Here is a 12812-nt window from a genome sequence, read left to right on the forward strand (position 1 = left end):
AACAAATAAAAACATTTTTAAAAAGAAATAAACTTTAAATATAAGAACACAGAAAAGGAAAAAAAAGAATAAATTGCCTCTGGTCTTTGATAGGAGGTCTACAGCAGGCAATTTCAGGTCCCTGACAAGTAATACAGTGCATGGTACTATTTATGAAAAGTATCTAAGTTAGCTAATAGGTGGATTGGATACAAAGCAGATGTTTTATTTTCATGGAGGCTTCTCCTCTGTTCAGGCAGTGGGTGTGGGTACAGTCCAACAGGGCTACAACTGTACTTCAAAAACTGCAAATCAACTCAGACTTAAACACCTTGAACTGATATCTCAGAATTCTACTTCCCAGAGCAGAAAAGATGGCAATCTCAAAATGTGCATGGGATTGCTTGTACTTGCCTAAAACAACGAGGGAATCATATTGGATGAACTATTTTGTAATTCTAAGTATTAATTATGTACATAACTTCTTCATCCCGCAGACCTTCCAGGATATGTAAGCTTCAGGAGGCATCCCCAGATAACTATATGTATGGACTTGATGAGTGGATCTATTTAATATTGGCTACTTTAAATGCTGAAGAATACATGTCAAAAGTTATATTTGTTAGTTTTGGTCTTATTCATACTGTGTCTGTTCTCCTAATAACTAGGCAAGGGGTCCAGCTGCTTCCAGAGGCCTTGAGTAGAATGTGAAAGTCAGGACTTGTCATTAGTCAAAAAGGAGGGTGTTGGCCTTCACTCTTCTATGGAAGCGGACTGTATAGCTAGCTCCTTTAGAGCCCATGGTATGGATCTGCACATTCCTTTAATGACAGCAGCTGAGTGATAGCAACTTGAACATGATCGAAGGGCTGCCTGGGGCTTGTTTACCTGTGCACCTGATGTAGGCTACAGATAACTTCCATCTAAGCCACTGCCTCTCAGAAACAGGAATGTTGGAGAAAAGCAATGCTGTGGTTCAGCCCACAGAGCTCCCTTCCTACCACATCTTCTCTGCAGACATTCACAATGAAGTATCTAAGTTCCTTGAATTCATTTTGTTTGGACTCCCATTAACAATTCCTTCAGACTCCAAAAATATAACACAGATCAAATTGGTGTAAAATTACACACCTTCCTTTTCTTAGTTAAATAAGACCTAGGCAGGCAGGGGAACCATTAAACTTGAAATCAGCAAAACCTTGGTCATAGAGAAATTTTTCTCTTATAAAAGGATAATATAGTAAATATATCATAAACCATTTTATATCTAAACTAGAGGCCCGATGCACGAAATTCATGTAAGAGTAGGCCTTCCTTCCCCTGGCTGCCGGCACCGGCTTCCCTCCAGCACCCTGGACCCAGGCTTCCCTCGCAGCCTTAGCTTTGTCCGGGAAGGTCATCCAGAAGGATGCGCAAAGGACGTCCAGTCTAATTAGCATATTATGCTTTTATTACTATAGATTATGAGACAATGTAGCATAATGAAAAGAGCACTGGATTCAGAGTAAACCCATCTAACTTTTCATTTCAATTGTACAGCAATTTCCTATATGGCTTTAGGGAGGAAAACTGAATATATTTTTTTAAATCATCAACCTCTTGATCATAAATAGAAAATATTACCCATATTTTCTATTTTATAGATATTCATAATATATTTTGAAAAGAACATAAATTGTAAGTAAATTTAATATGTATCCTTTAAAAATGTTTTGTTATTCTGAGATACTATTTAATATAATTTCTTCTTCTCTGATAATTCCTAGGATACTTGGTTTAGTTTCTCTGAATATTGAACATGTTTTCCCCATTTACTCCTTCTAGAATATTCTGTCTGTTAATTTCCTACTTTGTAAAACTCTATGTAAGGCACTGACTGTTATACCCAGGATCTCCTGCTTCATAGGTCCTGCCTGTGGCTCCCAGTAATTAAGTAGGACATATTTTCCCAGTGAGTTTGTAAGGGTCTTTAAACTCTTTCTCAAAACTTTGCTCCAGGCAGCTCCTGTCAAAGTAGACCCAATGATTTATGTATCAGGAAGCATAACATGTCTTTTTTTTTTTTTCATTTTGAGAAAAGTGAATCAACCTAAGTGATCAACAAAGATAGAAAAGTTAAATAACATTGTAATATTAAGTAACTCACAGTTAATCACAGTTCACAGTCATTAGGAAAATGTTTACAAATAATATTTAATGATATGAAAAACTACTCTTAATATAATGTTAACTGTATCAAGTATAAATATTTATAAAGAAAAATATAACATTGTACAAATAATTATATAGTTGTATAAAAATCTTAGAAGGAAATCTCCCTAAATCTTTGCAACAACCTCTAGTTGCAGTAATATTCTAAATAAGCTTTTCAACTTCATTCCTTCCTGAGTTTTTAAACTTTTCTACAATGTGCACGAATTATTTTATGGGAAATTCATTAAAATATTAAAATATCACATTTAAAATAATGTGATTTCACATAAAAAACATCTAACAAATAATTCTAATGATAAATGTGAAAGAAGCATTAGAAATGCACCATAATGTCATGTTATAAGCCACACATACTAAAAGCTTATCTCCTAATTTAGCATATGAAAGCTTAGTCCATTTATATTTCCCCCATCATAGCCTCTAGAAAAAATACCTTCAAAGGGGAAAGAGCAGACAGGAAATAAATTAATAATTAGAAGAGAGTTTGGGCTGATTATAAAGATAGATAAAAGCATATGTGTCTTGAGTTACAAACTAAAATTTTAAGGGAAAAATTATGTTTTAGGAGAAAAGTCAAAATAACTTACCAGCAAGAATAGAATACACATAAGGGAGCATGGCGGTGGGGGCTGAGAAAGAAGATTATCCACTCCCAGAATTATTCACTCATGACTGAACTCTTAAATTAATTCTTATACAAGTGGTTTATGACCCTTGTTTTTCCTTGATCTCTAGTCCCTACCATTATTTTTGTGATGAAAAGATCCATAAAGAAACAGACTCACCTCACGTCCAGTAAGACTCATCAGTCTTTCCTTCCTACTCTGAACTCCAGAATTCGACATAAACCCCCAGTCTTTCTTGCCCTGCTGGAAGTATGAACACCCAATGTGGTCGGTCAGTCTACCCCTGCCTGCCATTCTGTGTGTAGGATATTCACAAGGCTTTCTGATATTTTCTTGACTCTGGGCTCTGCCCCTTCCTTAATATGAGTTATACCATTAACTAGGACCCAGTTCCACAGCTTCTGGCTGAGTTCTACCTTGTGCCTTCCTATCTCAATCCATCTTGAAACCAACAATGACTGATCCTAATGTAGTCTGTGTTCTATAATAAAAATTCAGGAAAATTATGTTTTTCTTAAAATATTTTCAACGGGCATGTGACTTGAAACAAGGTGAAAAATCATCAAGTAATTCTCATTATAATTTTGATATACAAAGAAAGTTCAACTGTGGCATTGTGATATGTATAATTCTTTTCTTCTCTGACTAAATGAATATAAAGTTCACTAGTCTTTGCTCATAATCCGTCTCTATCTTCTTGACCTTTCTTAAAGGTGTTTTAATTTCCTTTTTTTCATGGATGATAATTTTGCCATTACTTTTATAAGATGCTTTCCAAAATATACTCTGAAATTTGATTAATAGTTATAGGTCATTTTCCACATTTCATTATCAGAAACTATTGCTGCACATTATGGTAACACTAATAATGCTGAAAGATCTTGCAGTGATATGTGGCACTAGAAGAATACTAATCAAGGAAGCAGTTTATAACGTGTTCCTTTCCAATAAGATTCTTGTTATACAGAGCTAATGTGTTTTCACAATTATAAGTGTAGAAGCTAAATAAAAATAAAGGCATGCTAGCATCACATGAATCCATGTAAAAGATCAAGATTTCATTAGATTTTTAATGAGGCATCTATTTAAATGCTTACTACCTTCATTCATAAGACATAGCCTATGTAAAGTGCTCTGTACGACAGTTTTGCCGATAGTGAAAGCTCAGCAAGGCCTTTACCCTTGCTTTCCTGTAGCAAATACAGTAATAAAAATGATTAAAAGCAAGAGAACTTCTGCTTTACCACCTAGCAATTACCAAAATCCTAAATAATGGTACTGAAAAGTTCCTCTAAAATGAAGACTATGATTTACAATCTGTGTGGAATTTAAACAGCAAGAGAAATTACTGTAGAAATAGTGTGTCTATGGCTATAAATGCTGTCAATTTTAAAGAATGTTTTTATCACCATAAATTATTTGCAGTTTGATCATTTAAGGACTAGAGAGTTTTCTTAAACTTTTATGTACAGATTTTAAAGAGTTTATGGCTCTTTTTATATATTTAGTTTTAACTTCATTGATAACTACTTTAAGGTAAACTCTAAATCCGTGTATCACCCAGAGGAAGCATAGTTCCAGGCGTACAGTAAGTAGACACCTGACTAACACAATTGAATAAATGCAATGAATAGACACATTTGCATATACTGGTACAGACCCAGACATTTGCTATGTAATCTATTCATGAATATACCAGGCTAGTAGAATTTTATTACAAACATTTGCCAAGCCAAAAGAATTTACAAAGGTCAATGAACTAGACGAACTCTAAAGATTTAAAAAACGCCCCAGGATTTTTTTTAGCTTATGTATGAAGATCCCTTTGATGCTAACTTTGGAAGCATTGATGATCAGATGAAAAATTGATCAACTGAAGGGAAAGAAATATTATTATGAAACAAATATATTTTTCAGAGAGTCATGTTTTTTTTTCTTAAGAATACAGTAAACATTTATTTAAGACAGTGGTTCTCAACCTTCTGGCCCTTTAAATACAGTTCCTCATGTTGTGACCCAACCATAAAATTATTTTCGTCGCTACTTCATAACTGTAATGTTGCTACTGGTATGAATCGTGATGTAAATATCTGATATGCAGGATGGTCTTAGGCGACCCCTGTGAAAGGGTCGCTCGACCGCCAAAGGGGTCGCGACCCACAGGTTGAGAACCGCTGATTTAAGATAAAATACAAAGACCTACATAGCATGAGTTAATGCAAATTCTTGTCCAACATTATAACAATTTTCTAAAGAGTGTAAACACACAAATGAAGACCAGGATGACTGCGCTCAGGCCAATTATGAGCAGATGTGTTTGTACTTCTCAGGGTCATGAGGCCACCTCGGGCCTCTCCACTGATGGGTGATTCAGCCTCAGCTCACTCTCTCTCATCACCACTGCTTTGTCATTATTCTCACACGGGCTTGCACATAGTCCACAAAAAGCTTTCTCTCTCATTTCTTGTTTTGATCTCGTTTCCCAGAGGCATAACCCAGGTCTTGACATTAATTATAATTGCTTTTAAATTCTTGATTTCAAGCCCAAGGATCTCAAGCTATCACCATCTGTATGCATTCACTTTGTGAATCCACCACCCCTATTCATTTTTCTGTCTTTATCCCCTTTCAATCAGTGTCATTCCAAGATCCATCATAATAATCACTCTCTTGCATCCTTCATCTTCACTGCCTCCACCTCTTCACCTTGGCTCAGACCAACACTACACAGACTCCAAGCCATCAGCCTACCTGCAACCACATCCGTGGCCTCTCTCCTCCTCTCACAAATGAATTATCGTTATTCCCTCCACTGTCGTACTGGATCCTGTTCACTTTCACCTACTCAGTGACTTTTCTCCTGAAATTATTAAACTCTTCCCCCTTTTCCCAAGCATCATTAATTTATCTTCTCGGTCATTGCCATCATCATAGGAATATTTCCCATCCTTAAAAATAAATCCCTCAACTTGTCTTACTCTTTAGCCCCCACATCTGTGATAAAGGGTTATTAATCACCTTTGTCAGTTATTTATTCAAATAATATGACCGGGATATCACACACCCCACTTCTGTCCTCTCCTCCTCTTCTGGTGGAAGACATTCACTTACAGGACAGGAAATAGGGACCAGTTATCTCTCTCTTAAATCCCTATATGAGGAAAGACTTGGGAACAGTCAGAAATGAGATGGTCTGAAACACAGGAAATTACCCACAGGGTGTAGCAGAATTCATGGTTCTATTTATGTTGATATAAAAGTGTAAAATTTACCAGTTAAAAAGCAATCAAAACAGGAAATTAGAACAAAGGAAAAAATCAATGAACAACTCTTCATTGAGCAATCCATAGCTGCTGAGTGCAAAGATACTAAGGTTTAAGTTACAAATATCTTAGTCATGCCATACAATGCTATGTGGGATGCATTTCATGACCTGGGGTTTGCATGACTTAAGTTTCATTATATAGTGATAAACTAGAATTTATTTTTATGCAGTTAACCTGCCTAAGAACTTGTGTACTTAGTCTCATTAACAACTTATTCCAATGACCTCTATCAGATAGTTTTCTTTATATATACTGTTCCTTTATTACCCTTTATTGTGCTTTGCTTATATAAGTTGCTCTGTGTGTTTAATGAATGAGCAAATCAACTATGTAACCTATTACATGGCAGTCAGCTCAGCATATATGTTTGCTATCTTTCATATGAAGTATTTTACATAAAAGACATATATCATATTTTCAACTCTTCATCAATCAGTATAATTTTATGTTTTTTTCTATTGCAACTAATTTTACAGTAAATTCTCATATGCATAAAAATCTTATGTTCTAGTTCACTCAGTTTTATAAAACATATCAGTCTAAGCTAGACTAATCAAAGGCTATTGAACATTTCAAATACTAATTCATAGGAAAATATCATTTTCAGAAATATAACAACAATGCACATTCCCATTTTGAATGAAAAATAACGTGAATTCCCTCAAACCTTAACCCTTGGCTCGCTTACAATATATATTACACTTTAATGTTTATTATTTGGTAGATTAAAGAAAATCATATTATTTTGAAATTTATGTCCCTGATTAGCACATTATGGTGAAAAATATTCATTGGTTACTTGCATTTTACTTCTGTGAATTGTCTGTTCATATTTTTTGCCTACTTTTCTGTTCTTTCATTTATCTTTAATCAATACCGGAAATCTTATTATTTTAATGATATCAACACTGTGGCACATATTCTCTTGGCCCATTTTTCTACATTTTATGTTGAGTTTTTCCTTGTTATTATTTTTGGTATTCACTTTGCCAACTTGCACCAATCATTCATGTGTGGTTTCTGAATTTCCTTTCATACTTAAAAGTTGCCTCCATCTGTAATTTATAAATTTTTCCCAATGTTTCTTCTACTGTGTTTATAGTTTATTTTATACAGTTACATTGCTTATTTTTGAGATTTATTTCTGTATATGTTTTGAGTTATGTTCTTTAATTTTCTTCCAGATGGTTAGCCAATTATGTTAACGCTATCTAAACTACTGCTTTGTACTAAAACAAAAATACTTCAAATACATATAACTCGAATACATATTTGAACCTGTTCTGAACCCGCAGCTATATCTTCTAGAGATCATTCTTTCTATATGTGGGCAGTTGGACACTACTATGATGAACATATTTGGTAAAGTGAAAATCTCTCTTATAAAAAATTTCCTTGGCCTCATATATTTATACTTTCCATGTAATCTTTAATATATTCTGATCCAGTTTGCCAAAGAAATGAACCATCAGCCACCGCTTTCTAACCAGACTGTCTACATGTTATATGCCAATTTAGGAGTGGGTAATGTGGTTATGATATTAAGCTTTCCTACACAGGATTATGGCATGACTTTTCATTTATTCTGAATCCCTTTATGTCCTTTGACAAAATGTTATAGTTGTCATCAGACAGGTCTGGGAGTTTTCTTGTTAAAGTTATGTATTGTGTTTTATATTTTGTCACTACTCTGAATTTACTGGCCTAGCAGGGCTTCCAAATCATACCAAAATAAGAAAGCATGGCATAATCCAACCATTACACACAGTACTCTGTGTATGGAGACGAGTGGCATGAACCTTTGCTCACCTTTTCCATTGTTCCTTAAAAATAATCAGAAAACTCTCCCAGGTTGGCACTTGAAAGCAAACTAATCAAGCAATACTGCCTAGGCCTCAAATCAAACTCCTGCTTACTGACTATTTTTACAAACTAGATTATCCAACCAAGCTATTTAACTTTTTTTTGTGTACCTACTTAGCTGCACACCCCCTGATCTGGTGGCACACTTTGGTTTTTTTCTTAATTTTTTTAAATCATCATTTCCCATTGATTTGTAGAGAGAATGGAAAGAAGGAGTAAAGACAGAGAGAGAGAGAGACATCAATGTGAAAGAGACACATCAATTGGTTGGCTTTCGCAATTGGCTGGCTTCTGCACAAGCCCTGACCAGGGCCAGGAATTGAACCTGTAACCAAAGTATGTGTCCTTGACCGGGAATCAAACCCAAGACCCATCAGTTCATAGGCTATTATTTCAAGAATATCTGCCTGAATTATGAAAAAAACATGGAGTCAAAAACAATTGTAAGCATATCTTTATATTAATTTGATAATGAATGCCAACAATCCACTAGTAAATCATGAATTTTTTTTTCCAACGATCATTATGCCACAGGAAAGAACTTTTTGTTTAAATACTCCCATAAGTATAAGTGGAATGTTTCTACCTGTTCTTTGACCGAGGCAAGAATGGCGGAGGTGGTTTCTGTTTCTGAGCCATCCCCGTTGGAGGTGGTTAGGCCAGGACTCAGGGAGCTGGTTTTCTCTGAGGCTGACGAAGGCTGGTCGGGGACAGGCATAGCTCCTGCAATGCAAGAGGACACGCTCAATGCAATCTGATGTTGTCACTGTCAACAAACACAACTATCAGGCAACTCTAAGCCATATGCTTTGGCAAAATGAAAATTATGAACTACAGAGAAAACCCATAACAAAATGGCAGAAGGGGAAACAAATAAATAGAACAGTTTCTCCTACAGCAACCCCAACAAAATTCCACAATACATGCACAACTTTGTGTTTCATCTTTGAGATAAGTGGGGGAAGGAAAATGGAAAATAAGATTACAAGAAAGAGTAAAGATATAAAGAAATATTGAGTTTAAAAAGAAGCTAGTCGAACCACCTTTACATATCTTAGGTAAATTTATTACTTGGGCATTGGTACATTTCCACCTAAAAAGAAAACCTGTTAAGTTCCCCTTTCTACAGAAATCACAGAAAGAAATGGTTAATAATTTATAAATAATTAAGAAATAGCACAATTAACATAAGAAATTTAGTTGGCTTTGTAAAATATAGTAAATAACTAGCCCACTCCACAAATATTTACCAAGTTCTTACTCTGTGCAAACAAAGCTCCTTAAATCTGGCAAAGCTCATTTGCCATAGTTTGTTTTGTCTGCGTTCATTTATGAAAGAAAGGAGAAACTCATAACATCATCCCGGTTCATAAATGAACACACATGCACAGGTTAAACTAATATTGTATTCCATTGCATTTGTCTTAAACAAATGAATAAGACCAAAATAATTGCTACATATGTTATCTAGCAATGCTCATCAGTATAGGAAATAATAATTAACTGAAAACATTTTTTGTTTTGTTTTCTTTTTTAAAATATATTTTTATTGATCTCAAAGAGGAAGGGAGAGGGAAAGAGAGAGAAACCTCAATGATGAGAGAGAATCATTGATCGGCTGCCTCCTGCACGCCCCCCTATTGGGGGTGGAGCCTGCAACCAGGGCCTGTGCCCTTGACCGGAATCGAACCCGGGACCTTTCAGTCCACAGGCCGAAGCTCTATACACTGAGCCAAACCAGCTGGGGCTGTTTTGTTTTCTTAAATATATTTTTATTGATTTCAGAAAAGAAGGGAGAGGGAGAGAGAGATAGAAATGCCAATGATGAGAGAGAAACACTGATCATCTGCTCCCTGCATATCCCCTACTGGGGATCAAGCCTGCAACCTGGGCATGTGTCCTGACCAGGAATCGAACCTTGACCTCCTGGTTCATAGGTCAATGCTCAACCACTGAGCCATGCTGGCCAGGCAACTGACAACATTTTTTAATGAGGCATTACAAAATCATTATTCATATAAAAGGCTAGGACTAAATAAAGGGTATTTTCTTACCTAAAGCTATCATATTCCATGTCCCTCCAGGCACCTGTGCTCTGTGAATGCTAAAAGGTATTACCTATTACACTGTGTCTGTACATTCTGGCTTTTACACTAAGTGACATAATTTTCATAGCAGCCCTAACACTATATTATTAGCTAATAATTTAGGGATATGCAAACCCAAAGGGCTCCATTACAAATTTTCCTTAAAATATGTGAAGGGGGGGAAAAGGAGTTCTAGGGAAAGTAACCTGACATGGTGAACTGCCTATAAATTACTAACTGGGCAGGCCATGGTGGGTAGTCAATGCCCTAAGCCAATAACTTTAGTAAAAGGTTTTAAGCCAGCCTTGTCCATTGTTCTTGTGCATCTAGGTTAACATGCCTTTGAAATACCAAAAGTATTACCTCTTGATGAGAATATTAACCCTCAAGGGAACACATAATCTTGTTAACTCTCCTGTAATCCAATCCTCACTGTGCTTTCTCCAGTTTTCCTATATCCTCTCCTTAATTTCAATGCATAAAAGACACTCCAAAACAGTCTTCAGAGCAGAGATCTTGCACCCAGTATATGTGGCCACTCAAGTAAACTCATGAAAATTCTCAATAGATTTGGTCTTTTCTTAGGCTGATAAATATATAATAATAAAAAAAAACCTGGTCATCTAATTTGCTCATTGGAAATTTCCAGTTAGTTTTAACTCGTTTTTAATTTTTTAGAAGTAAATTCTTTATACTGCTACCAATAGGGATTGGAACAGCATTGGAAAAGCAAGTCTGTTACAAACAATATATGAGAGGGTTGGGGAAATAATACTAGGAAGCAGAGTTTGAAAAAAGAGTAAGGATCAAAATAAATATAATTTGGTAAAATGCAATCATGGCTATTGAAAGTAGTTTAGGTGATAGATGCCAATAGGATTAAAGGAACAGATTTAAATAATTATGGTGGTGGAATCAGGTAGACAATAAAGTGCAGTTGTGTATTCAACTTGCTTTCATACCTGTTATTTTTATTTGTTCAAGTCTCAATTATAAGGATGTAGATAAACAGATGAACAAATGCTGTGTCCAGGTAAAATCACCTGAAAGCCATGCCCTTCTGTTTAGAAGTGGTTTGGGAGAGGAGGGAAGGGGGCAGGGGCAGAAAGTAAAAAGAAAAGAAAAATGCTAAGTCGCGTGTGGTTAGTGGAAGATCCACCTTTAGCTTTGCATCTGCACCCATAGCCATGCCTGTGGCTTCCAAAGGGGACTCTATCTAAGGACAGCCCAAAGCTGAGAAAAGAGGAGTCATATATTTTAAATTATTTTCTAACATTTGTGATTTCTAAATGTTATTGGGCCTATGTGAATTCAGGCTCTGGGCCAGTATTATCATCAACACATTTTTTTTTGACAAAGAAATTATATGAGGTCCCAAAGTTATTAAGTAACATAAGTAGACCTAGAACCCAGATGTTCTCTCTTTTCATTCCTATTTTAGTGTTCTTTGATGTGTCAACCTATTTCGCATAACCTGTACTGCCTCCTAAATGCTCATCTACACACCAATTTATATGAAATGCAACTCTTAAAACTATGACAGTAACCTGTCATAATAAAATATGTGATTTAATAGGCAATGAATCAAGGTATATCCTTAGGCACTTGACAATTCTGACCCACAGAATATAAATAATAATTTAGTCTGTTTATCTACGCCCCCTTTTCTCCTATAGCAATAAAAGAAAGAGAAGTGAAATTCACAAGGCTTATCCCCCTCAGACAGAGCTACTGTGACCCAAGGCAAACTCTGTGCCTGAACAAAAATGACTTGGAATAATTTTCATGGTTCATAATTTCTCACATCCGGAGTTCATTGAACCACTGGTCATCACTATGTATGGATGGCGAAGCCTATCAGCCTCCACTCCTGATCTCCTTATCTCACAGCACAGGGAGGAGCGGGAGGGCTGTGCAAAGTCTGCCAGAACCGAGCTATGGATCACTGAATGGTAAACATAAACAGCCTTAAGCCTCCTGACTTCACAGTCTATGGGTAAGTACTTCAGTTTTAATTAGAGATAATCCACTAAAAATTAGAAGTTAATCTATGCTAAATCCAAAAATGTAGACACACACACACACACACACACACACACACACACACACAGCAAAGGAATAGCAATCAGCAGTAAACACGCCACCCCAGATAGTGTATGCACTTTGATATTTTGGTATATATTTTATTGATTTTTTCTCTGAAATGACTCATTCTGCATTATAACTTTTACATAAGGGGGTCTCAACACAATGCTTTTTAATTAAAAAATTTATTTTGCTCAGCAAAATATCATGAACTATTTTATATAGATGAGAGAGAATCATGGATCGGCTGCCTCTTGCACGCCCCCCACTGGGGATCAAGCCCAGACCTGGGCATGTGCCCTTGACCAGAACCGAACCTAGGACCTTTCAGTCCGCAGGCCGATGCTGTATCCACTGAGCCAAACCAGCTAGGGGATGAACTATTTCTTATATCAACAAAAATTTTTCTATAGTAATGTAACAAATATTTAATACTCAATAACCATAGGTATCATAATTTATCTATCTTTTCTTTGCAATTTTTATTCCATTTTTACATTTTTGACATTTTTAATAGATAAATTCCTAGATCTGGTATTGATGGAATGAGGAAGCTGTGCATACTTCAGACTTTGAGGAGCCAAAACAAACTGCCCTGTTGCCCACCAGCAGTGCCCTGAGAACGTCCCCCC

General features: G+C 35.9%; 1 protein-coding gene across 1 annotated transcript in view; it reads right to left on the minus strand.

Annotated features, from left to right (window-relative positions):
• Nucleotides 1-8728, minus strand: part of CTNND2 (catenin (cadherin-associated protein), delta 2) — a 642889-nt gene extending 634161 nt beyond the window's left edge. Inside the window, exon 1 of the mRNA XM_005871061.2 lies at nucleotides 8595-8728. Within this exon, the coding sequence (XP_005871123.1) occupies nucleotides 8595-8726 (132 nt within the window). The 5' untranslated portion in view covers nucleotides 8727-8728. The remainder of the gene's footprint in view (nucleotides 1-8594) is intronic.
• Nucleotides 8729-12812: the final 4084 nt, after the last annotated feature.

The sequence above is a fragment of the Myotis brandtii genome, unplaced genomic scaffold (genome assembly GCF_000412655.1).
Source record: "Myotis brandtii unplaced genomic scaffold, ASM41265v1 scaffold328, whole genome shotgun sequence".
NCBI lineage: Eukaryota > Metazoa > Chordata > Mammalia > Chiroptera > Vespertilionidae > Myotis > Myotis brandtii.